Source organism: Labrus bergylta, chromosome 7 (assembly GCF_963930695.1).
Source record: "Labrus bergylta chromosome 7, fLabBer1.1, whole genome shotgun sequence".
NCBI lineage: Eukaryota > Metazoa > Chordata > Actinopteri > Labriformes > Labridae > Labrus > Labrus bergylta.
In genome coordinates, this window is record NC_089201.1 from 20,767,571 (window position 1) to 20,795,263 (window position 27,693).

At 40.1% G+C, this 27,693-nt stretch overlaps 2 protein-coding genes across 11 annotated transcripts; both read right to left on the reverse strand.

Annotated features, from left to right (window-relative positions):
• Positions 1-729: 729 nt before the first annotated feature.
• LOC110005456 (uncharacterized) lies at positions 730-8,096 on the reverse strand. 2 transcript variants are annotated; one of them, XM_029282798.2, is made up of 3 exons: positions 7,994-8,096; positions 5,211-6,869; positions 730-3,351 (listed from the first exon to the last, which is right to left on the reverse strand). In XM_029282798.2, exons 2-3 carry the CDS (start codon positions 5,216-5,218, stop codon positions 2,088-2,090), a joined length of 1,272 nt encoding a protein of 423 aa, XP_029138631.2. In that variant the 5' UTR covers positions 5,219-6,869; positions 7,994-8,096; the 3' UTR covers positions 730-2,087. The 2 variants fall into 2 exon arrangements, with proteins under 2 accessions (XP_029138631.2, XP_020516477.1); XM_020660821.3 differs by lacking the exon at positions 730-3,351 and having other exon boundaries at positions 5,110-6,869.
• Positions 8,097-10,391: 2,295 nt separating this feature from the next.
• On the reverse strand, positions 10,392-22,834 carry LOC110005579 (uncharacterized). 9 transcript variants are annotated; one of them, XM_065956992.1, is made up of 5 exons: positions 22,756-22,814; positions 21,929-22,008; positions 17,730-17,806; positions 12,391-13,030; positions 10,392-11,628 (listed from the first exon to the last, which is right to left on the reverse strand). In XM_065956992.1, exons 4-5 carry the CDS (start codon positions 12,859-12,861, stop codon positions 10,978-10,980), a joined length of 1,122 nt encoding a protein of 373 aa, XP_065813064.1. In that variant the 5' UTR covers positions 12,862-13,030; positions 17,730-17,806; positions 21,929-22,008; positions 22,756-22,814; the 3' UTR covers positions 10,392-10,977. The 9 variants fall into 9 exon arrangements, 8 of the variants coding, with proteins under 8 accessions (XP_065813064.1, XP_065813065.1, XP_029138648.2 ...); XM_065956993.1 differs by having other exon boundaries at positions 21,929-22,005; positions 22,756-22,804; XR_010666685.1 differs by lacking the exons at positions 10,392-11,628; positions 12,391-13,030 and adding exons at positions 13,296-16,398; positions 16,728-16,864.
• Positions 22,835-27,693: the final 4,859 nt, after the last annotated feature.

The window sequence follows — 27,693 nt, forward strand, 5'->3', positions numbered from 1 at the left end:
ATACTTTATGCTTCATGAATTCTAAATGACTCAACTTCAGTTGTTTTTGGTTTCCCACAGGAGAATCATCATGAACACTTCCTCTGTACATCTTGAATATCATAAGCTCATCTTCACAGCTGTCCTCTGGGTCAGTTATGCTTTGAACACAGTGAAACAACACTTAAGACATTTCATTGTAAAATATGCTTCTTTTCCGACATCTGGCTTCCTTTTTATTGATTTTTGAATAGTGCCGGTTTGCAGAAAATCACAAAGACCGATAACGGAAGCATGAATAGCTTCTGGATGACACAACAGTTACATAACTGTGTTTCGATAAAAAAAAGGTTTTATTAGAGCCAACTCTCAGTTGTCATTACTGGAACGGAGGATGGCGACCACACTTGTTTGCAGCTTGACGGAACAGCTCCATAGGAAGTGGTATCTAAGTGCCATGATTAAAGGCATGCCAGTGATTCAGCCACAACTCTATGATCATGACTGGCCTTAAACTGTGCACAGCTTCTGTTCCCCAAGGAGGATGAAAAACTTTCAACTATTTTACCTTCTATTTCTGAAGGGTAAATGGTTATTTATCACAGCAAGAATTAAAACTGATAGTAACTGCTTGATGGAGGAGGAAAAAAACGTCCACTTTGACGAGCCACCTGTGAAGTCAACAGACAGTGAACATTTGATCCTGAAAAGAAACCCAATCAAAAAATAACAAACCAAGTGATTTGCTTGTGTTGGACTTTTTTATTAGCTCAGCAGGTCATTTTCCTTTTGCGGTTTTTCTCTCATGTCTCCACACTGCGCCCCATGGCAGAGGAATATTTTTTAATTAACTCCATTGAAATTCAAAACATGCCGTAGAGTAACAGCAGCTAGTATGAGGCGGTTTTGAGTGCTAATCTAGAAAACTAGACATGCCAAGGACACATCGCATTTTCATCAAAAAGCTGTTTATGTTGCTGTGATAGGAATACAGTTACAGGGAAAAGATTCTTAATGGAAAATGTAAAGCATTTATGTACATGCAAACAGACACACATACATATTTGCTGTAATGTGGAAAAGAAATTAAGCCTTAATAGAGATCAGCATGAAAGTCATTGTTGAGGATTAGACAACTTGTTCTCTTTATGTTGTCGCTTCTGTTAGCAATTATCCCGCCATGCTACACTTTCAACATGCTTGCACACAACATGATAACACGGCAGCAAGGAGCTTTTTTTTTCTACCTCAGATGTGTACGCTTAATCCATCCTAATTAAGTTCTAATTGAACTGCAGCGGCGAGAGGACATTTCCACCTCTCATCAGGAACAGTGAGAACTGAATGTGTACATTGTGACCCTGGCGTCACCCCACTGACATTCAATCTCTTTGTGGATTATATTCCCAGCAGTGTCTTTTTACTGTTTGTTAGGATTTGTTGCCACAGACCCCTGGGGCAGCAGTGTCATGTCTCTGTTTCATATCCTGAATCCCGTTACTGGATGTCGTAAAGGACAGCAAATATTGATTTCCCTTCTGTCCTACACGGTGGTGCGCAAATCTCCAATGGGTCTTTGTTTCTGATAAGGTGGCATCAGTGGGAAAGGTCAACAACATTTTGTCAAAAGAGCAACAGATAAGAGAATCTTATACCTAAGGCTGTCCTAAGCCCCAGACTGGACACATATTAAATCATATTATATAACAGGTATGTTTTATGATGCCTCTGCCCCAGTTCAGAAAAAATGGACTTCATGAGAAAGTGAACCCTGAGGCATATGTGTGGATTATGTAAAGTTAGACGCATTTCAGATAAATACTGTATATCACTCACAAATTTCGAAATGGCAAATGTGAAGATTAAACAGAAAAAACATGATTTTTGAGGAAGAGAGAATGTATGAAATGGGACCAACACATGATATGGGTACAAAATATATACTTAGTAATGTATAGTCATGTTTTAATGCTATCCCCTTCCAAAAAAAAAAGTGAATTCTAACTGGTTTGCACCTCCCATAAAGGCAGGATATAGTTTTAAAACAAAACAAACAAAAAAACAGAAACAGGATATGTACTATCACTTGCAGGTCCATACAGGTACTGCTATTCCCATTTCTCCATACTCAGCTGCTGGGAGACATACTGACAAAAACACACTCCTCCCTCAAGGTGACCAGAGGAGCTAGGCTGGGCAAAGGGAAAATGTTTTTTAGCAAGGCAGCAGCTGTAACCTGATGAGAAGAACATCAGAGCTCTTTGAAACATTTCCTCTGCAACAACCTGCTCAGAAAATGTTTCTGCAAATTCCTGTTTGCAATCGTCCAGAGAAACATACACCAGGTAGAGTTTTGAATTGGACTGACTTCCCATTAACACCTTCTCCTCAGAGAGCAACATGTTTGCTTGACCGACAGCTTTCTGCATCTCCCTCAGAATATACTTCTCATCATCCATCTTCCAGAGACCAAGCTGAATAATAAACCCCACTGGAATACAGTAGAGGCTTGAAAGTGTCAACACCCAAATATCAACCGGGTATGTGTTTTGTTTTTGGGGCAAGAAATGACCCACACTGAATATAATTGTGAAATACATACCTGATGCTACTAAGAGTAAAAAAAATATTACACCAGCAATGTAGATCAGTACTCTAACCCAGAGAGGGCGCAGCCAAACTTTGTTTTCAGAGACACTGTTGATGATCCTCACAGCCTCTCTGTACTTGTTGTGGTCCTCAAAGACCAGGCGCAGTTGATCTGGCACCTCCATGTCACTGAACTGACCACAGTCCCATTTATTGAGTCGTTCAACATTGACAGCAGTCAAAGGCTGCAGGGCCTTCCCATTGTAGATAGAGGGAGGCTGGAAGGGGACCACAGTGGAGCCTTGAAGCTGCTGGTTTGGGGTGCAGAGCACCTTGAGCAGCTTATTCTTAAAGTCGGGGTCGTCGGCCTCCAGGTAGGTGAGGTGGCAGAGGTGGAGAGGAATAGAGACTCCTGGCTCCAGCAGCACTGGGACGATGGGCTTCCTCTCCAGACAGTCCCTGAACAGAGACATGTTGGCCTCCAGGAGACACCAGCGGCTCCTCACAAACTCTGAACTGAGAACCAGCAGGACCTTCTGGCTCTCCTGGATGCAGTCAGACATGTTCTCCAACACGGTGCGGCCTGGAATGAAGTCACGCTCATGGTAGCAGACCTGCAGGCCGCATTCCTCCAGCTGATCAATGAGGGAGTGGGTCCTCTCATAGTCAGTGCTGCTGTAGCTGATGAAGACATGGTAACACTCCCCCTCTCTCAGTGTGGGAACATCGTGACTGTATGGAGACAAGCTGCAGTTCATTGGCTCCATTGTCTGCAAAGACAAACTAATGTAAGAAAATAAATACAAATTTAGTAAGAAATGTAGGCAGTTTTTAGAATATTTGTTTTCAGCATTATTTCCATTGCGTCATTGCCTCAGTCAAAATTTCCCCTTTCAGGTAATAAACCCTTTGTCAACTTGATTATTTTTTATTGAAGTGCTGTTATAGATTCAATTAGTGCATGATGCTTTAACTGGAAAGCTTACTCTCTTATTCACTGAAAAATAATTCCCCCCCAGCTTAGGCCTTCATCTGTCACTGAAACAGTAAATGAAGAGGTGCTAGACAGATGTGACTCAAAGTCTGACATACTCCAATATGGTTGCAGACTGGAGAAGGGCTAGGGCCTCCACATACCAACCTGGACAATGCCTCTGGCTTACCAACTGCAAACTGCCCCTACCATGAGGACCCCCCCAGCTCATCAATGGAGGACCAGGCGTCTGCTGGGGTTGACATGGATTTGAGAATCTGGCAGTCTGGGGGGGGTTCAGTATGGTGGAGAGATTGTGAGCCTCTGCCAGCATCATCTGTGACCCCCACCTCATGAAGGATTAACATCATGGCCACCCTGACCTGGTCTGCACGGTGGGGAGGTTAACAAGGACCTCAACCACCCTGTGGAGGAGGCTCTTTAGAACCACACCAATATGATCTTATGTGCCTTAAAACACTTGTTTGAAGACACCCTCATTAAGACTGCCTTTCACTGCAAATAGACCAAGCCACCAGGAAGTGCACTGATCGTTGAAGCCAATTTTACACTGTGGCCGAACCTGGTATTGCAGCGTCATGTAATCCCATTGGACCCAAAAGTAGTTTTCTCCAAAAGCTTACATCGGGAAAGAGACGTCCATATTTCAGTGGATAATTTTGTTTTTAGGTACATCAACTTCCTGAACACTTAAATAATCCTTTTTAAAATGACCATGTTCTTAAAGTTTTAAAAGCAATTAAAGTCAAATTCATAGGTATTTTGTAGACATAATGAAAGTGCAACAGGGAGACAATCAACAACTCTAATCCTCTCTTCACTTGAAAGTCCAAGATATTAGCCTTAAGCAAAATGTTTTGTGGTACTTGTGAATTATCTGTTGTTGTAACATGATGTTGTTTTTTTTCAATAATCCATGACTAGCACTGACGTTCAATAACAAAGCACCAATAAGATACAGATCAGGAAGAATCATCCTCCCAAAAACCCTCTCTACATGGCCGTCAAAGTAACCCAGACAGTTCCTTTTTCTAAGATGCCAACAAGAGACTCTAAGAAAGTCGGATACTCAAAAAATTACTTGAACACAAGGAGTTAAGTAAAACACATTCTAAAAATGGTCCTTTTCTCACACGACTACTGTTATTCAAATCCCTGATAACAATGCATTATTCACTTCTATCTTCTGACCATAAGAAGTGCATTTATATCTTGTTCAAGTCCTACACTCTTTCAAAGTCATCCCTAAACGTGTATAAGAGAGCTAATGATTATCAGACAACTCTAAAGGATTGTGGCAAACGAGTCCTCTTACCAAACTGCCATGTACAAAATGAAATATATACCATAACATTAAACATAGACAATATTTTTTTATTGGTTTCAGTTATAAAGCATCCTAAATCTGGTAGCTTGAAGTCAAATCACTCGCTGCAGAGTAATCTGTGTTTCCACAGCTTAGTGCTGCTGAAAATACACAGGGAGAGCTGCTTTCATGACGAGACTGGTAATGTTTTGTGAATAAAGTTAATAAATGGAAACTATAGAACACTTCATACTTTATTTTGATTTTGTTAGAAAAACAAAGACAGCATCTAAATACACTTTTTAAACCAAAAGATACAGTACGACCAATGTCCTTTCATACCTGTTCATGGTTCTGTTGATTTAGAGAAACGTTAACACCAGTCATCAGTACGGAGTTGAGCAAGAAGTGAAAGTAAACTCAGCGAGTATACACGGGTAAACATCCTCCCCAGAGTGTTTGTTAAAGAGACAGTTCTGTTGTTTGAAGGGCTTTAATCATAAACAAAAGTTACTGTCTTTAACGGCTTTCAGTCGCTTTAAGTTAAACAAGTTACATCTAGCACTGTCATACTAAATGTTCCATTTAGATAAAGGTATAAAAAATATAGACTATACAAAAACTAAATTAATTGGAAAGTGTAGGCTGTACACAGACAGAGAATTGTTTTGGATTCTATACAAATGTAAAAATTAATACATAGAAGAATGACTGTTGATTTGAATTGTTTGTCTTGAATCACCACTGGCATTGATGCTGGATTGAATGTCCTGTTCATGTCTGTCCAGTTTCTTTTATTCCCATTTCTCTTTACTCAGCTGCTGGGAGACATACTGACAGAAACACACGCCTCCCTCCAGGTGACCAGAGGAGCTGGGCTGGGGAAAGGTAAAGTCTCTTTTAGCAAGGCAGCAGGTGTAACCTGATGAGAAAAACATCAGAGCTCTTTGAAACATTTCCTCTGCAACAACCTGCTCAGAAAATGTTTCTGCAAACTCCTGTTTGCAATCGTCCAGAGAAACATACACCAGATAAAGTTTTGAATTAGACCGACTTCCCATTAACACCTTCTCCTCAGAGAGCAACATGTTTGCTTGACCGACAGCTTTCTGCATCTCCCTCAGAATATACTTCTCATCATCCATTTTCCAGAGACCAAGCTGAATAATAAACCCCACTGGAGCATAGTACAGACTCAAAATAATAAACCAATTCATTTCATAAGTATCTAGATCCCAGGACAAAAACCCACCGTGAATGAACTTAACTGACAAAAAGGTAGAAAAACCTACCATGAGTAAAAAAAATATTACACCAGCAATGTAGATCAGTACTCTAACCCAGAGAGGGCGCAGCCAAACTTTGTTTTCAGAGACACTGTTGATGATCCTCACAGCCTCTCTGTACTTGTTGTGGTCCTCAATGACCAGGCGCAGTTGATCTGGCACCTCCATGTCACTGAACCGGCCACAATCCCATTTGTAGAGTTCCTCATCATTGACAGCAGTCAAAGGCTGCAGGGCCTTCCCATTGTAGATAGAGGGAGGCTGGAAGGGGACCACAGTGGAGCCTTGAAGCTGCTGGTTTGGGGTGCAGAGCACCTTGAGCAGCTTATTCTTAAAGTCGGGGTTGTTGGCCTCCAGGTAGGTGAGGTGGCAGAGGTGGAGAGGAATAGAGACTCCTGGCTCCAGCAGCACTGGGACGATGGGCTTCCTCTCCAGACAGTCCCTGAACAGAGACATGTTGGCCTCCAGGAGACACCAGCGGCTCCTCACAAACTCTGAACTGAGAACCAGCAGGACCTTCTGGCTCTCCTGGATGCAGTCAGACATGTTCTCCAACACGGTGCGGCCTGGAATGAAGTCCCGCTCATGGTAGCAGACCTGCAGGCCGCATTCCTCCAGCTGATCAATGAGGGAGTGGGTCCTCTCATAGTCAGTGCTGCTGTAGCTGATGAAGACATGGTAACACTCCCCATCTCTCAGTGAGGGAACATCGTGACTGTATGGAGACAGGGGGACCACAGACTGTAGCTCTTTATTCTTGCACGACAAGTCACCAATCAACATGAACCACTTGCTTAGTTTACTAAGCATACAATTCTATGTATGCAACACAACCAAATTCTTTTTGTAAACATTGAAACTGGTTTACATAAACAATGAAATTTAAAATCATGATTTGAGTCACAGCAAGAGTGTTATGCACATGCACAGAACTTTCCATTTTTTAATTTTCTTTTACAATTTTAGCCTTTTGTCTTCTATAAAAATGTATATAATACAGCCTTCATGCTTCTCTTGATTTAGCTTTAAAAAAAAACAGAAAAGTTGCTCTTTTTTAGAATGAATAGCATTTTTTTTATTGCGCATACGGGAATAGGCCTATATCTCTTTTATTGTATTTTGTGTGTTACTTTTGTTGTGTTTTTATGTTTGTCCTGTTTGTTGTAATGAAAGATACCTCTGAATTTAATTTCCAGTTTTGAGTTCCACACAGCTATGTTTTCTCTGCATTTTATTCAAAGGCAAATTTCCCCCTAGGTACAAAACAGTACATCACATCTCATCTTATCTAAAAACATTTTTTTGAAATTCTTCCTTTATGTCAAAGGCACTACAGTCAATTAGATGAAAAGTCCTGCACTAATATGTTAAACAATGATCACAAGAATGAATTGTTCTTTTCTTTGAACCTTTACTTGTTTCCACATTTACATGGAAAATATAATTCATTCAAACAGAGATATTAATTTTCTTTACTCCCACATGTGACACATAATGACATTGTGGTCTCGGTTAGTGTGGTCTTGACTACAACACTAGTCTAGGTTTGTGGCAAACATTTTAAGTATAAGGGAAGAGTCCTCTACCAAAATAATGACTACAAATGACAAGATCTAAGATTAAGATCTCTAATATTTACAGTATAAGGGGCGCGTGACAGACTAAAGTAAATAACAGATACAAATACTTATGTACATTGATAAAGAAACAGCTCCAGGACAGCCTTTACTACTCTCTTGATTTAGCTCAAAAAACAAAACAGAAACAATGTAAAACTGATCTTTTTTAGAATAAAGATCAAAAACACATCATACAGTTCATAGCTATGTACACTCATACCTGTCCATGACAAAGTTATAAAAGGAAAAACTCCCGAAGAATCACCACACTGAGTGGTTGAGCAAGGACCATTAGTTCAAACAGGAAGCAGAAACTGAAAAACATCCTCACTTTTTCTTTTTTTTTCCAGGTTCCTTAAAGAGGCAGCGTAGTTTATGATGTTTAAAGTGCTTCAAATCAAAGTGGCAATCTCTGGTTTAAGTTAAAAAGAAATGAAGGCAATATATATTTAAGAAATGTGATTCATCAAGTGTCCACTTGAGGGAACAAACCGCTATTCTAATCTTTCATTCCTTTTGCTACGAGGCTGTTGAACCTTAATAGTAGTCACTTGGAATGAACACTTCACTGCATTATTTTACTGTACTCCTCCAGCTTGTGTTTCACCACATGGCGGTTATGCTTGTAATTCTGATTCTAGTCCAAAACAAAACAAAAGAAACCTGACCTCTCAAAGGACAGAGTCAGAGAAATATGATTAGTATCTTTATATGAGCAATATCCAAATATTAATCTTTTTCTCTTTTAATTATATAAAACATCATGAAATTTGTGTAAACATCACTTTTTAAATGTTTCTGCACACATATCAAACTCAGAATCATGATTTAACCACATCCATAACTTTTTTTTCCACAAGTGCAAAATAAAACTTCAATTCCATGAAAAAAACACCTGATAAGTAAACCTTATATTCATCAGATTTATGGGAAAAAAAATATTCAGAACAGAACAATCAGTCACTTTATAAAGTGCAAAAAACAGAAAAATCCGTCATTGAAAAAACAGTCATCATGCTCACCGATTTCTGTGAGTGAACTGAGCACAGACACAAAATATGGCAGCGCCCAGTGAGACCACGGGGCTTCTTTCTTCCACGCTGTCAGACTACTGGAGCACACGAGAGCTGGTAGATTAGCAATTTAGGCAAGCGCTAACAATTGGGAGCTAACAACATGTAAACACAGCTACCGAGTTGAATTAACTCACGAGTAATTACTTTGATAAGTGACCACTCTGGTAATACCTCTGTCATCTTCAGTAGAATCTTGTTTTTAGTTTTAAATGTTTCTCCTAGTTTTCCTGTCGTTTCATGAACCTTTTATCAACTCAGCTCCAACGTTATGCTCTCTAAATGTAAACGCATAACGGACACGCAACCCTGCTACAAACCACAAGCCAGGAGGCCTTTGTTCTTGCATGAGGAGAGGTGAGGACATGCTGCCTTTAACATGTGTCTTAGTCTGATTAAATTATGAATTAAGTTGCCTTATTTACATTGAACTTTTGTTGTTTTGTTAAGTTAACATGTGTTGGTTTAATGACTGTAAATAAATACTCACCTCTTGGAAAAACTGCACCCAGCGGTGGCCACTTTGTTAATGGGGCCGTTGATAAAGCCAGGAGGCATTTGTTCTTGCATGAGGAGAGGTGAGGATGTGCTGCCTTTAACATTTGTCTTAAGCCCTATTCGCACGGGACTAGTATTACCTGGGGACCGCTTGTAATTTGTAATAAATGCGGAGGTCGTCTGTGATCTTAATCCCGTGCGAATCTGCCATGTCCGTAATTTGTAAAGTAAAAATTCCACCGCAAATGACCGACCATATTTCGCCAAACACAGAGGTTATGTGATAATATTAGTCCCGTGCAAGTCGGCATCTCTGTGATTTGGGGTAGTTTTTTGTTTTTGTTGTGTTGTCCGCACCTTTTTTCTGCCTTTTTCCCGGTCGAGAATTACGCAAACTGTGTTGGCAATTTTATAAATGAAAGTTTTGATAGAATTTTGGGTGCAAATTCAGGAGGCTCATCTAGCTACACAGCATGGAGCCTCATTTGCAGAAAGAGCAAGCTCAAATCCATCAGTAGAGAGAAATCTTCAAAGATGATAAGATGCTTTACATGCATGGGAAATGTTTCTATCTTTTACGCATAGGTTACGCAGAGCCTTGTGTTAAACGAGTAGCGCATGTCTGTGAATGGCTCAGTGCGAGTGAGGAAAGAGAGAGGGGACACCATCACTATGTGTTCTGTTCATGAAGACGAGAAGTCTTATCCAACAGCTGAAATGTACGGTAGAGGGTCAAACTTACCTTTTAAACATTGGGGTTGCTGATAATCTACCTTTTGATGCTGTTCTAGAAAGAGACCTACCAGTTCTTTTTGATTTGTTGGAGCCAGATATAGCCACACATATACATATATATATATATATATATATATATATATATATATATATATATATATATATATATTATATATATATATATATATATATATATATATATATATATATATATATATATTTATATTTATATATCATAGGCTTAGTCAATTTTTAATTAATTTAGATATTTGAATGTAAACATTGTCTTACAATTCTACATACTAGATGAGATGAGATGAGATTCAACTTTATTGTCATTACACATATACAAGTATAGAGTAACAAAATGAGGTTTGGCATCTCACCAGAAGTGCAAATAAGCAGAAAGTGCAAAAGTCTGTGCTATGTACAGTAATTGAGTGCAAGAGTCTGTGCTATGTACAGTAATTCTGTGCTATGTACAGTAATTGCAAAATTTACAGATGTAGACAAAAAAAGTGAATTATGAGGTATATCTGGATGGCTGGATTAATGGGATGCAATAAATATAAATAAATGCTATAAATAAGTAATGCTACAAAATAAGTGTGTTCTTAGGATTATAATATACAGATTAAGGTGCAGTGAGCATCTATACTAATAATATACAGATTAAGGTGCAGTGAGCATGCTATACTAATAATATACAGATTAAGATGCAGTGAGCATGCTATACTAATAATATACAGATTAAGATGCAGTGAGCATGCTATACTAGTTTACAGCATATGAACATACTATAATACAATAATACAGATGGATGAGAGATGTGTGTGTGTGACCAGGAGGAGTAGTGGGGCGATGATGGGTGTGAGGTGATATGTAGGGGAAAGGGGGGTCAGCAGGGTGCGGAGAGAGAGAGGGAGAGAGAGAGAGAGACAGAGTTCAGAGTTCGGGGGGTAGAGTTCAGTAGAGAAACAGCTCTGGGGAAAAAGCTGTTCCTCAGTCTGCTGGTTCTGGTCCGGAGGCTTCTGAAGCACCTACCAGAGGGCAGGAGGGTAAACAGTCTGTGGGCAGGGTGGGAGGAGTCTTTAAGGATGCCATGAGCTCGCCGCAGACAGCGTGTTCTTTGGACATCCTCAATGGCAGGAAGTGGACACCTTGTGATGCGCTGGGCGGTTTTTACCACCCACTGTAGCGCCTTACGGTCTGCGACAGAGCAGTTTCCGTACCAGACTGAGACACTGCTGGTCAGGATGCTCTCGATCACACAGCGGTAGAAGTTCATCAGTACAGCTGAAGACAGGTGGTGTCTCTTCAGTGTCCTCAGGAAAAAGAGGCGTTGATGAGCCTTCTTAACCAGACTGGAGGTGTTGGTGGACCAGGAGAGGTCCTCTGTGATGTGGGTCCCCAGGAACTTGAAGCTGGAGACACGTTCAACAGCCATCCCGTTGATGTGAATGGGGTTGTGCGTGCTTCCTCTTTCTCTCCTGAAGTCCACGATGATCTCCTTCGTCTTGCTGGTGTTGAGGAGCAGGTTGTTGTCAGCCTTTAAGATAGAATTGGTTGTCCAGAGGCATTATAACACGAACATCTAATCAGGTATTTAATATTTCAAATGTATACAGAGCATTGACAAGGAGTTAATGGGAATTTAAATGCCATAAGCAGGTAATAAAGAAAAAATACCAGTGTCTCCTGAATGACTACTAGAGATGACTCTTAATACTTTGGTCCATTTTTGCTATTCTAGTTTCTCCATACTCAGCTGCTGGGAGACATACTGACAGAAACACACGCCTCCCTCCAGGTGACCAGAGGAGCTGGGCTGGGGAAAGGTAAAGTCTCTTTTAGCAAGGCAGCAGGTGTAACCTGATGAGAAGAACATCAGAGCTCTTTGAAACATTTCCTCTGCAACAACCTGCTCAGAAAATGTTTCTGCAAACTCCTGTTTGCAGCCCTCCAGAGAAACATACACCAGGTAGAGTTTTGAATTGGACCGACTTCCCATTAACACCTTCTCCTCAGAGAGCAACATGTTTCCTTGACCTATAGCTTTCTGCATCTCCCTCAGAATATACTTCTCATCATCCATCTTCCAGAGACCAAGCTGAATAATAAACCCCACTGGAGCACAGAATAGCAGAGTTATAATGAGCGCACATACTCCAAGGGTATTAAGTTTTTGGGCCAAAAAATCATTAAAACTGATTATAGCCGACAAGTATGTAGAAAAGGATACTAAGAGAAAAACAAATGTGAAACCAGCAATGTAGATCAGTACTCTAACCCAGAGGGGGCGCAGCCAAACTTTGTTTTCAGAGACACTGTTGATGATCCTCACAGCCTCTCTGTACTTGTTGTGGTCCTCAATGACCAGGCGCAGTTGATCTGGCACCTCCATGTCACTGAACCGGCCACAATCCCATTTGTAGAGTTCCTCATCATTGACAGCAGTCAAAGGCTGCAGGGCCTTCCCATTGTAGATAGAGGGAGGCTGGAAGGGGACCACAGTGGAGCCTCGAAGCTGCTGGTTGGGGGTGCAGAGCACCTTGAGCAGCTTATTCTTAAAGTCGGGGTCGTCGGCCTCCAGGTAGGTGAGGTGGCAGAGGTGGAGAGGAATAGAGACTCCTGGCTCCAGCAGCACTGGGACGATGGGCTTCCTCTCCAGACAGTCCCTGAACAGAGACATGTTGGCCTCCAGGAGACACCAGCGGCTCCTCACAAACTCTGAACTGAGAACCAGCAGGACCTTCTGGCTCTCCTGGATGCAGTCAGACATGTTCTCCAACACGGTGCGGCCTGGAATGAAGTCCCGCTCATGGTAGCAGACCTGCAGGCCGCATTCCTCCAGCTGATCAATGAGGGAGTGGGTCCTCTCATAGTCAGTGCTGCTGTAGCTGATGAAGACATGGTAACACTCCCCCTCTCTCAGTGTGGGAACATCGTGACTGTAGACAGGGGGACAACAGAATGTGTCCTTTATTTTTTACATGACTACCAGACAAACAATAACATTAACCATTTTCTAATTTTACTCATAAAATAATAATATTGTAATGATTTGTATGTATGTAATATAATATAACCAAACATTGCAGCTGGTTTTCAGAAAATAAACAACGAAATTCCAGAACATGATTTTAAGTCACAGCAGACATTTACTTTGAATAATGAATACTACATACTGTAACTGTGACAAAACACAAGGAAACACACCATTTCGCATTTTAATATTATAGGAGGAGGAAACATTTCATTTATGAATGTGATTACTTTCTGTAAGTTTGATTCATTTGCATATTTCACTGAAAAGAACATTTTATAGTGTTGAAAAACCCAGAATGTACCTCTATTAGAAAAATCACACTATCCTCAATTGAAAGTTTCATAAAGTAAACAACCTTTGTTTCTGTCAAAGTCATCGGGCTCAGTTAGATGAAATATCCAGCACTAACATGTAAAGCCACAGTGATCACATTAATGTGTCCCTTTCTTCAAACATTCACTTGAGCTTTTATATCTTGTTTCCTGGTTTCATTAACATGAAAAAATGCAGTTCATTTTACCTGAGATTTAAACTTATTTACTCACTCATGTAACACAGAACAACTGATTCTAAAACTGGTCTAGGTTTGTGACAAACATGAACCCTCCAGCTAAAATGATTGTTACAATTTAAACTACAAAATGAGAAATAAAACCCAAAAAGCAAAGATTCACAATTAACTCACAGTTTTAATAAAATTCATAATAAAACAAGTACTATGTCACATCACCAATGCAGAGTAAGCTAAACTCAGAGAATGAAGTGCTCAACTTTTTACAAAGCAAGAGGACTAATGGTTTATAAAGAGGATAATCGTAGTTGTATCAGGAAAATACAAGTTATTATAAGTTATGAAGGGCCATGGAAGTCATAACAGCAAAAATAAATTAAATATGTACATAACAGATGAAAATATTTATGTCAACTGATAAAAGAAATAGAACAGCTACAGGTCAGCTTCCAAGCTTAACTTGATGTGGCTTGAAAAGAAAACAGAAAAGGTGAAGAATTGCTCTTTTTTTTAAAGAATGAATGGCACACACACAAAACATCATATAGTGCATAGCAATGTAGAACTAATACCTGTCCATCACAATGTTATTACAGGCACACACACGAGTGGTTGAGCAACGACCGAAAGTTAAAACAGGAAACAGAAACTGGAAAACAACCTCGCTGCTCTTGTCTCAGGTTTCTTAAAGGGACAGCGTCAGTTCTGATGTTTAAAAGGCTTCAAATATGAATGAAGTAACTGTGCCTTTATAGCTCTCAGTCGATTGTACAAAATCAACGTCAGATGAGATAAGAAGAAAACATTGATCGGGTGATTTGAAGTTTAAAAAAGAAAAGAAAACACATTGACTGCATAGTGTAGTAGGGCTTTGGTGAATCTATTTTAAAGTGCTACAGAATTTGGAATTTGGTTATATGAGATTAAAAACAAACCTAAATAGGTTTGAAAGTTAATAGTTTTTTATTGTCCAATAATTTTCCTACAACTCTACAATTCATTTAGCAGACATCTTTGTCACAAGCAACTTATATCAAGGAGTGTGGACAACACACGCTAGGACCTAGAGAGGAGGAAACAATGTCAGTGAGAGCAATATAGTTATATTTGAGCAAAAAGTTTATGTGCATTACATGAATTAATAAAAAGAATGTTAACATTAACAAAACATATTTTGCCCCCATTTGATGATGATTCTGACATCAAGTCGGGAAGTCGGGCACCTAATTATTTTCAGAGTTTCCGACTTGTTGTTTCCGACTTGAGCAGGTGTTCATGTAAATTTTCGTTTTTCCAATGTGTCCAACACCACATGAATGCAGCATAAGTGTGTACCAGGATGAGAGAGTTTAGGTAACAAGGAGCCGTTTTGCCGCTGTATTGAAACTCTCCTCTGATCAGCTGCTGTGACATATTCTGCCAGAGGCCTTATACATGAATATCTCTACAAAATGTCAAACCTGCGGGTGGTGATCAAATGTTCCAAATCTTTTATGCAGGAACAATGGAAGGGAACTAGAACAGAATTAATGGGAAAGTAAATGACATAAACAGGTTTAAAAAGAAAAGAAGAAAAAAAACAAAGTGTGGCTTTTCAGGTCCATCATGTTTCTGCTATTCCCATTTCTCTTTACTCAGCTGCTGGGAGACATACTGACAGAAACACACTCCTCCCTCCAGATGACCAGAGGAGCTGGGCAGGGGAAAGGGAAAGTCTCTTTTAGCAAGGCAGCAGGTGTAACCTGATGAGAAGAACATCAGAGCTCTTTGAAACATTTCCTCTGCAACAACCTGCTCAGAAAATGTTTCTACAAACTCCTGTTTGCAGCCCTCCAGAGAAACATACACCAGGTAGAGTTTTGAATTGGACCGACATCCAATTAACACCTTCTCCTCAGAGAGCAACATGCTTGCTTGACCTACAGCTTTCTGCATCTCCCTCAGAATCTAATTCTTATCGTCTATTTGCCAGAGACCAAGCTGAATAATAAACCCAAATGAAACACAAAACAGACTAGAAAACATAATCACATGCATTTCATAAGTATTTAGATTGCTTTGCAAAAACTCATCTTGGTTCAATTTAACTGGCATTAAGGCAGGCAATGATATTAATTTAAAAAAAAATATGACACCAGCGATGTAGATCAGTACTCTAACCCAGAGAGGGCACAGCCAAACTTTCTTTTCAGAGACACTGTTGATGATCCTCACAGCCTCTCTGTACTTGTTGTGGTCCTCAATAACCAGGCGCAGTTGATCTGGCACCTCCATGTCACTGAACCGGCCACAATCCCATTTGTAGAGTTCATCATCATTGACAGCAGTCAAAGGCTGCAGGGCCTTCCCATTGTAGATAGAGGGAGGCTGGAAGGGGACCACAGTGGAGCCTTGGAGCTGCTGGTTGGGGGTGCAGAGCACCTTGAGCAGCTTATTCTTAAAGTCGGGGTTGTTGGCCTCCAGGTAGGTGAGGTGGCAGAGGTGGAGAGGAATAGAGACTCCTGGCTCCAGCAGCACTGGGACGATGGGCTTCCTCTCCAGACAGTCCCTGAACAGAGACATGTTGGCCTCCAGGAGACACCAGCGGCTCCTCACAAACTCTGAACTGAGAACCAGCAGGACCTTCTGGCTCTCCTGGATGCAGTCAGACATGTTCTCCAACACGGTGCGGCCTGGAGTGAAGTCACGCTCATGGTAGCAGACCTGCAGGCCGCATTCCTCCAGCTGAGTGGGTCCACTCATAGTCAGTGCTGCTGTAGCTGATGAAGACATGGTAATGTAGCAGGAGCAGTAGATTAATTAATTGCGAAAACGCCACCTGGGGGAATTTCGCCCCCAGGGGGAATTTCGCCCCCAGGGGGAATTTCACACAGGTCACACAGGTTCGAAAAATATACCACAGGGCAAGAGACGGTTTCAAGTTAAAATTAAGAAGAGTTTATCTAACAGAATAAGGTACATCAACTGATTGCAAATATATTCTAAATCGAAAGAGAAAACATAATATACTGCAGATGAATAATAACTTTAATAGAACTAGTAAAATAATAGCACTTGACCAGGGACTGGGGACAGGGCTGAGGCTTACCATGCGGCAGGGGAACCAAAGGGTGGAAGGGTCCTTAAATTTACCACCCCTGACACTGCACACCACAATAACAACAAAAAAGGGATTGTGAAGAACCACCACCAGGGAACTGGACTGCCGCTGTAGGCCCTCAGCACCTGACCACAAAGAAATAGGGGTTAATAAAATCAAGCCATTAAGTACTAAACATAAAAGAAACCAGTGCAGGAAAACAATAATGAAAATAAACAACCAAAGAAATAAACAAACACCAAATTAACTAGCAAAGCAATGAAACTAAAATATTAATTAAACACAAAGTAAACAATACTAAGATTCATAGCTCACGTTGAAATCGCAGGTTAGAGAGTGTTCAAAACCAGACAGATATAGGCGTAAACCAAATATGTTATGTCCTGGTTAGAATGAGCCGAACTGGCCGCAGCAGATATGTAACAGGCCACCACAGTCTAACGTTGTTCATGAGAGAGCCAACCAATTATTAAATATTCTCAGAGAGCAGCAATTGTTGTGAGAATATTTCCGGTAGCAAAAACAGCAGTCTTAGATGACGATGGCCGATGACGGGCCAAAATCACGACCCAAGCCTCAATGTAAAGATGTGGGCACACCTCGAGGACACTGAAGGGTTAGAGCCTCAAAGGCCGCGGCTCAACAACACAGGAGCACACACAACCACCCAAACAGATCCCAACAGAGCGAACCGTCTCACACGGCACCAGCAGACAGCAACACTGGGAAGGAACAACGAGCGTCACGGCCACTTTCGGACCAAAACCACTTCACCAACAACCGGGCTTGCCACAACAAACAACCGGGCTCTGCCGCGCCACAGCGATCCACCACGAGTGGAAACGAAAGGAGAGAGAGAGAGCCAGGTATGACCCCACCTGTATTTAATGGTGCACAAGGCACCGCCCCGTCATTTACCTGCCGGTTAACCTGGCACAGTGCCATACAGCGGCAGGGAGGGAGAGAACCCCTCACTACAGTAACACTCACCATCTCTCAGTGTGGGAAGATCATGACTGTATGGAGACAGTCTGGAGTTCATTGGCTCCATTGTCTGCAACGACAAACTAATGTAAGAGAAAAGAAAGAAAAGAAATACAAATTTAGCAATGTGATGTGTCTTTATTCTTGCACAAGTCACCAATCAACAACATGAACCACTTGCTTAGTTTACTCAGCATACAATTCTATGGAAGTGACACAGCCCAAGTTTTTTGTAAACATTGAAACTGGTTTTCAGACAATAAACAATGAAATTCAAGATCATGATTTGAGTCACAGCAAGAGTTTTACTTTGAATCATGAATCAAAATACAATAACACATCTGTGGAAAATAAATTGATTTATTGTATGCAGTAATGTTTCATAAGAATATGTGCCAAAACATATGGAATTACAATGACCTATTTTACTTTTAAAAAAAGAGGAGGGCAACATTTCATTCACAAATATGATTTTTTTTTTCTGATGGACATTTACATATCTTACGATCATTTACGATCTTTGAAAACTCCCAAAGTAATTCAGAAAATCCCATCATCCTCAGATGAAAGTTTCATAAAGTCATCAAGTGCTCTGCAGCTGCTTCAGCTGGCTCTTGCACTTGTTTATTTTGTGTTGCCTTCAGGCAGATGTTACAGAGGCTTTAAGTGCAGGAGTAACCACTCACAGCTCTCCTTCCTTCCATCAGTCACACTGCTGAACTTGACCCCTGTTGAACCAGTTCATGCACAGAATTCAACATTTTATATATTTTACAGATGTATTTGGCTTAAGTCTTTTATTTCAATTCATAGCCTTCATGCTTCTCTTGATTTAGCTGGAAAAGAAAAGAGAAAAGGTGTAGCATTGCTCTTTCTTTAAAGAATGAATAGCATTTTCTTAAGTGCATCTGGGAATTTATCTGTTTTATTGTATTTTTTGATATCGTAATGTACATGCAACCTTCAGATTATCTGGTGGTGGTTTGATAAAATATAACGCCAATATTTTACACCAAAACAAATGTTAAATGGAGAATATATAAACAGGGATATAAACTACAGAACTAATAAGCCATAAGCAAAAGGAAAAAATGTTTGAAGTTTTATATGTTGGGTTATTATAATAAGAGTAAATATTGTTTCTCTTGAAACCCAGTCACTCATAACTTTAGGGTCATTCCAGTTCTTTTATGTATTAGCTATTCCCATTTCTTTCACCTCTATATTTATGAGAATAAATTGTACATTTTTACTTCGGGAAAATGATGAAAGGGGAACCCTCAGAGCCTTTTCCTCTGCCACAAAAGAGACAATTTCCTCCAATCATTGTGGTTCTTTCTTTGGAAAAGCCCCAGTTTATTGCAGTATCTTTTCAGGGTCCTGATACTTATTACAATGTGATGCTGATGTGCCAAAAAGAAGAATTTCCTTTTTTGTAAAACCTATACTCAAGTATAACTTCCCAAGATGCTCCACGGTTCTTATTTTTCTAAATAAAAATCTGGAAAAAAACAGAACACATGACACAAATCACAGGGGAGGCATGACATCTGTTACACAGGTCTGCAAAATTTGGATATATTTCAGAAAGTTAAGATTTGCTTAAGTGGATTCTGTGTAACCCCTTAAATTGTATAAAATGTAGTCTGGCACATGGAGTCAATGAACTATACTTTGCACTGGTTTTTCCCACCATTCATCAGTCAAATTTGCCCTGAGCTCATGCGCCTAATCATTTTTAGTTTTGACAGTCGAATGATTATCAAGAGCCATGAGTTTGATTTAAATCAAAGATATTAGCGATTACTGATGGGGTAATAGAAGGTCCATCATGTTTCTGCTATTCCCATTTCTCTTTACTCAGCTGCTGGGAGACATACTGACAGAAACACACTCCTCCCTCCAGGTGACCAGAGGAGCTGGGCTGGGGAAAGGGAAAATGCTTTTTAGCAAGGCAGCAGGTGTAACCTGATGAGAAGAACATCAGAGCTCTTTGAAACATTTCCTCTGCATCATCATGATCAGAAAATGTTTCTACAAACTCCTGTTTGCAGTCGTCCAGACAAACATACACCAGGTAGATATTTGAATTGGAGCAACATCCCATTAAAACCTTCTCTTCAGAGATAATTAAATTGGCTTTACCTACAGCTTTCTGCAGCTCCCTCACTATGTAAATCATTTCATCCCTTTTCCACAACATGACCTGAATAATCAACCCCAATGAAACCAAAAACAGACATGCAATAGTGTAAGCCGAATTATTTGTTTTCTCGTGAGCTATGGCATGAGCTATTAATGTGCCTGTCATGTATGAGGGTATAGATATCATAAACACAAGAAGCAGACAAACAGCAGTGAGCATCATTCCTCTAACCCAGACTGTGTACACTCTATTCTGAGAGACACTGTTGATGATCCTCACAGCCTCTCTGTACTTGTTGTGGTCCTCAATGATCAGGCGCAGTTGATCTGGCACCTCCATGTCACTGAACTGACCACAGTCCCATTTATTGAGTCGTTCAACATTGACAGCAGTCAAAGGCTGCAGGGCCTTCCCATTGTAGATAGAGGGAGGCTGGAAGGGGACCACAGTGGAGCCTTGAAGCTGCTGGTTTGGGGTGCAGAGCACCTTAAGCAGCTTATTCTTAAAGTCGGGGTTGTTGGCCTCCAGGTAGGTGAGGTGGCAGAGGTGGAGAGGAATAGAGACTCCTGGCTCCAGCAGCACTGGGACGATGGGCTTCCTCTCCAGACAGTCCCTGAACAGAGACATGTTGGCCTCCAGGAGACACCAGCGGCTCCTCACAAACTCTGAACTGAGAACCAGCAGGACCTTCTGGCTCTCCTGGATGCAGTCAGACATGTTCTCCAACACCGTGCGACCTGGAATGAAGTCACGCTCATGGTAGCAGACCTGTAAGCCGAAGGACTCCAGCTGCTCGATCAAGAAGTGGGTCCACTGGTAGTCAGTGCTGCTGTAGCTGATGAAGACATGGTAACACTCCCCATCTCTCAGTGTGGGAACATCATGGATAGTTGGAGACAGAGGGACAGCAGGCTGTGACTGAATTTCTGTGCACCCAAGTGAGTTAATTTCCTCCATTATCTAGATGTGAAAACATTGACACTATCATATCGCTATAAAGGACACTTTTATGGTTCATGTTCAAAGTCTATTTCAAAGTCTATTAACGTTTCCTTATCAGTGAACAACTAAGAAGTCACAACTAAACAGTCTAACAGTGTCTTCCATCAGAGATCTTTACAGTCAATTTGATTTGACATTTTAGAGGTATTTGTAATTATTCTTGCTGCATGCAGACAACATCAGTGTCAGAATATAAATTTGGAACAGGGACCTTTTTATTTTAAAAATTCATCATATTGTTGAGTATTTTTGCATATTCTATGCCAAACAGAAATAAATGCTTAAGATGTAAACACATCAGTTTAATTGAATAGACAGCGAGAATAACAGAATGGTACTTTACAGCTGCTGTCTGTTGTTGTCTTTCAATGTTCATGATTTTAGAAATTATGTATGTAGTAAATTATCATTTCAAAACCCCACCCACTCTGAAACAGTTGAAACAAAAGTGAGTATCAGAATTCTGATATAGTTTTCAGTCATTTTATAATCTCGATCTTTCTTTTTACTCTTGTATTCTGTGAAATCACAGACAGAAAGGAGATACATACAGAGGAAGAGATAGAAAAATGTTAAAATATTCTCATACCCGTAGTAAATGATCACATTTACTTCAACAATGGTCCGTGCACAGCAATACAAGGAAGTTGGGATAATAAAAACCAAGCTACAGTCCCTGCTGACGGGATTTCTTAAAGGCATGCTGCATTGTCTTGCAGAACGGCCTGAAATGGAGGGAGATGGTACAGTGATCTTCATACAAAAACATATCAGAGGAATTTTGACCGCTTACCTGTTGCTAGGTTTTAGTAACAAGATGAATATGGTGTCTAATCCAGGCAATCTTTGATGCTGGTTGTAATTCAACTTAAAACAGTTCCCACCCCTCCTCAACTCCACTGTTGTAGACAGGCGTGTGTCTTTGCCTTTCCCCCCTGAAATAAACCCTCAGCTCCTAGATATTGATGACTTTGATTCTAATTATTATTTTAAACCTGATTGTTATCCAGCGGACGCCGTTGGTGTCATGCGCAAAAATTCACAACAGAGGTGTCACCTTGTCATTCATGTCACTTCTGTGATGCCAGGAGCTTTGTCATGCAGGGGCTTCTGTTATCGGGCTGCAGCTGTATACTCCTCAATACAGGAGGTGTGACAGACAGTTGAGAAGAAGAGAAAAGAAGTGGAATCAAAGTTAGAATTATAATCCAACCAACCAACATTATCATCAATATATATCATGAGTTTTTTATGAAACATAACTATATTTTCAGTGGGTTGTCTTACTGAATTCATGAAGTATTGCATTAAAACAATTATAGATTAAATTGTATTACAGATGAAAAAGCATAAAGTTCAGATGGATTCTTCCCAACTACAGCATGCCGCTGTCTTTCAATACACCCAACTTCGGAAATACAGTCCATTGCTCATTTAAAATGATTTTTCTGTTACAATGATCATGACTTGGAGACCAGAGGCAGATTCACAAAGCTTCCTAAATACAAAGAATTTCTCCCAGTGATGCTACTCTAAGGAAATTTCTTACAATCGTGACATTTCCTAAGAATTTCCCCTTAAGTTGATATACAGACTAAAATCATGACTTTATACCCTTAAATGTACGACTTTATTCTCGTAAACGTATAACTTTCTTTCCTTTGGACTTTATTCTCATAAATTTATGAGAATAAACCCGGAAATGTATGACTTTAATCTCTACATCTCATATTTCTTTCCCCTTAATGTGACCCTACACTCCTTCGTAAAAACTTCTCTTGTTTCAGCATGCAAAAAACCCCAGAAAAGGTGTAGAATTACTCTTTTTTTCTAAAGGTACACACAAAAACACATAATACGGTTAAAAACTATGGAGACTAATACCTGTCCATGGTCATGTTGTTTGAGGCAAACAAACGGAAAGTGATCACACAGTGGTTGAGCAAAGACTGCAAGGTAAAACAGGAAGAAGAAACTGTAAAACCACCTCACTACTCTTGTTTCAGGTTTCTTAAAGGGACAGCGCGAGTTCTGATGTTTAAAGGGCTTCAAGTATGAATGAAGTAACTATGCCTTTATGGCTCTAAGTTGCTTTTACAAAATTAACATTATAAGATAAAAAAAACATTGCTCATGTGACTTATAGTCAAAATGAGAAGACTCCTTTACTGGATAAGTGTAGTGCTAACAGACAATTTATTTAAAAGGGCTACAGTATTTCGAGTTTGGTTACCTGAGACTGAAAAGTCCCCCCAAATACCTTTCTTTTTTCATATTTTCATTAGGGATATAAATAAGAACACAGTACAAAATTACAAGTGTAGCCCCTGTTATTTTTACAGAAAAAAAGTCCTAAGCATGTATGGAAAGATAATAGAAATATAAATTAACAAGACATTAAGAATGACTGTGTACATAGTCTGGTGCCAAGTATACAAAAGCAAAGAAAGGAAAGGGAAAGTAAATAACAGAACAAGTGAAACCAATTAAATTACTTTGAAATAAAAAATAATAATAAAGATATAATAAATAATAATAATTAAATAATAACAATACAAAAACAGGGGGTAGGGGGAGTTAGTTAGTCCAGGGACATAGTTGGTATGGAGCCTGTGAGATAAAGATGGGTGTTTAGGAGATTTCCAGACGAGTAAAATGTGACGTCTTGCCAGAAGGGAAGTACAGTAAAAGCTAATAGTTCTGATTGTAAGGAGTTCATTTGAAGTTGTTGAAGTGAGATAAATACAACATTAAAGGGGTCGATTTTTACCTGTGTCAGAATCATCAATAAGTATGTCCAGAACTTGAGCAGACACGTGACTCAAATTACAGGGGGAGGCATGGCATCTGTCGTTCAGATCTGCAATATTGGGATGTATTTCAGATAGTTAAGATTTGCTGAAGTGGACTCTGTGTAAAACCTTGATTTGTATAAGCTGCAGTCTGGCACATTGAGTCAATGAATTTTAAGTTTTTACAGTCGAATGATTATCAAGAGCCATGAGTTTGTCATAAATCAAAGATATGAACGATTTCTGATGGGTTCTCAATGTCAGAATATCTTGCAATGATTTATTTAATGTGTTTTTTTAAAATATCCAAGAAATCTACTTAAACTTTTCTCTTACCAGCTGCTGTGACACATACTGGCATGTAAATAAGCATGCAAATTAACATTTGTTAATGAAATTGGTTGCCAGAGGTATCGTAACATTTGAACAGAAATTCACCCATGCAGGTAGTTATCAAATGTTTTACTTTTATTCAGGGCAATGAAAGGGCACTAGAACATAATTTAAAGACCATACAAGGGTAATAGAAGAAAGTTTGGCTTTTCAGGTCCATCATGTTTCTGCTATAACCCCACTCTGGGCAGCCCCCTCACTCTGAGACCTCTCCATTAGTGCATGTCCATAGGATCCTGTTTGTGCGTGTGTGTGTATTTCGGCCTATGTTTGTGTAACATGTTCATTAAACAGAGTGTAAAAACAAATTTCCCTTCGCGGGATCAATAAAGTATAAAATTATTATAATTATTATTATAAAAAATGAATATTAACTAATTAACTATCAATTCACTCTTTATTGATGATTGCTATTATTAAGTGTTACCCATATTACTAACTAACCTTACTGTCAATTATTTAAACACATAATCCAACAATAAAAGAAAATCTTAATTTACGTTGATGGCCATTCAAAAGACACATGGCAAACTACCTGCAAACATAAAGTGTCCGTCATGGGAATGTTTGGGAATAAAAGGAGGAAGGCCTTCTCCTGACTTCTATTCATAAGGTGGGAAGTACGACCAAGTACATCTAACCACTGCATGGTATCTCCAAGTTGTGTGGAGAGGAATTAGATTGCAGTTTCTCACAGCTGCCCCCAGATTTGTGCAGCACATGTGTTTTACTTTGTTTTTTCATCGTATGCATCCTCAGCCCTGAATGATGACTTTGGCACTGCGAATGCCCTTTCAGGTTAGGTTTCTGTTGCCCTTCCAATAGGCCATGATGATTGAGGATATTGTGGGTCAACAATCATTACTACCTGACCTGTATCCAGGTTCTCCTTGTCAGTCTCCCATTTTTGTCTGGTTTGAAGGTTTGGAAAGTAGTAACGAATAAAGGCTGTCCAGAAGTTTTCAGCTAAAATCGGACTGTGCTGCCATCTTCTTCTGCCAAGGAGTTCACTTTTGCAGTAGTTTAGTAGATTGTTGAGGAAGAGATGAGCTCAATATGTATACAGCTTGATGTAAGCATTTAAAGAGTATGCCCAACCTTTTCTGCGTGAGGCGGCCGATCTTCTCCATGAAAGGTCCAAAAAGTACATGCCTGTGGACCAGAAAGGGGGCCTAAACAGTCGGAGACAGGATGGAGAAAGGTCTGCCATTTTGGGAATGACTGGATTAGCTCTCCATCTCTAACGTTCTCGTCACTAATGTTGATGTTGGCGGATGGCTTGTAGAGCACTTATGATCTAGTGCCTGTGTATACTGTATAATTAGGGGCTTTCAAATGTATACATAACAGATTTGAATATTTATGTTAGAAAGAAAATGTGGCTTGTCACGTCCATTCCAGGTCCATCATGTTTCTGCTATTCCCATTTCTCTTTACTCAGCTGCTGGGAGACATATTGACAGAAACACACTCCTCCCTCCAGGTGACCAGAGGAGCTGGGCTGGGGAAAGGCAAAGTCTCTTTTAGCAAGGCAGCAGGTGTAACCTGATGAGAAGAACATCAGAGCTCTTTGAAACATTTCCTCTGCATCATCCTGCTCAGAAAATGTTTCTGCAAACTCCTGTTTGCAGTCGTCCAGACAAACATACACAAGATCAATTTTAGCATTGGAGAAAAATCCCATTAGTACCTTCTCCTCAGAGAGCAACATGTTTCCTTGACCTATAACTTTTTTCATCTCCCTCTCTATGAAATCACCCTCATTCTTTTGCCATAAAGATAACTGAATGATCAACCCCACTTCAACAAATAACAGACATGGAATAGTGAACATCCACAGATTTGTTCCATATCCGACTAAAAACATACGTAGCATACACAAAAATATAGATATTGTAAGTGCAAAGAGTATTGTTATTGAAAAGTACATCAGTCGTCTACTCCAGACCAAGTAAACCTTATTTTCAGAGACACTGTTGATGATCCTCACAGCCTCTCTGTACTTGTTGTGGTCCTCAATGACCATGCACAGTTGGTCTGGCACGTCCATGTCATTAAACCGACCAATATCCCATCTACGGAGTCCTTCAACATTGACAGCAGTCAAAGGCTGCAGGGCCTTCCCATTGTAGATAGAGGGAGGCTGGAAGGGGACCACAGTGGAGCCTTGGAGCTGCTGGTTGGGGGTGCAGAGCACCTTGAGCAGCTTATTCTTAAAGTCGGGGTTGTTGGCCTCCAGGTAGGTGAGGTGGCAGAGGTGGAGAGGAATAGAGACTCCTGGCTCCAGCAGCACTGGGACGATGGGCTTCCTCTCCAGACAGTCCCTGAACAGAGACATGTTGGCCTCCAGGAGACACCAGCGGCTCCTCACAAACTCTGAACTGAGAACCAGCAGGACCTTCTGGCTCTCCTGGATGCAGTCAGACATGTTCTCCAACACCGTGCGGCCTGGAGTGAAGTCCCGCTCATGGTAGCAGACCTGTAAGCCGAAGGACTCCAGCTGCTCGATCAAGAAGTGTGTCCACTGTGAGTCATTGCTGCTGTAGCTGATGAAGACATGGTAACACTCCCCAACTCTCAGTGTGGGAAGATCATGGATAGTTGGAGACAAAGGGACAGCAGGCTGTGACTGAATTTCTGTGCTCCCAAGTGAGTTAATTTCCTCCATTATCTAAAGAGAAGGTAGAGGTAAGAACATATCAAACATCAACAGGTTCAAAGTATTTAAACTCATCTTTATCAGTGAGCAAGAAAAGGGTTATATTAGTCCAACAGTGTCATCACAATGTGGTTTTATATGAGTCTTGTACTGTCATTAACTGAAAGAAACATTTAAGTGGTATTTGTAATCTTTTTTTGGAGACAACTTCAACACCTGAAGGAAAGAATGCATCAGAAAGCTGTTTATACCTTCCAAAATTCTGTATCTATTTAATGGGCTAAGCAGCACAGATTTATACTTTTTTCCCCAGTACTTTCCGATTTGGTACTATTCAAATTAGATACAAAATGTGACGCTATCATTTCAAAGTGTCACTAAAAGTGTTTGAATCTCTTCAGCTCTGAAACAATTTACAGTCATTTTTAATGAATCACTTTCCTACTGTTGTCCTTTTAAATAATTATCATTATAGAGAGATAGAAAAAATAAATTGTCATACCTGTAGTTGATAAACACATAAAGAAGTGCAACAATGGGCTGCCAACAGCAGTACAAGGAAGTTGGGATAATAAAAACAAGCTACATGCCTTGTTAGTGACTTTTCTTAAAGACATACTTGATTGTCTGCTACTGTTGGCTTTTTAATATGGATGGAGTTGGTACAGTGACTGTACCTTTAATACTTATAATTATTAGATCATCCTCACTTTGCATACTCTAACCAGTCTATCTCGTTGGTTTGCTTCAACCTGCAGCCAGTCCTTGTTTTAACTTCCAATTCTAAGATTGATTATCTACTTCTGTGCTTCATATTGTAGAAGAACAGAGAATGAATTGGCTGTTTAAACAACACCTAAGACTATTTGGTATGAATCCTATTAGAGTATAATTCGGTATTAAGCATAAATACTACTGGCTATTAAAATCTCTGCATTTATTCATGTTGCGCTGGGACATATCGTCAGTGATGGTTCT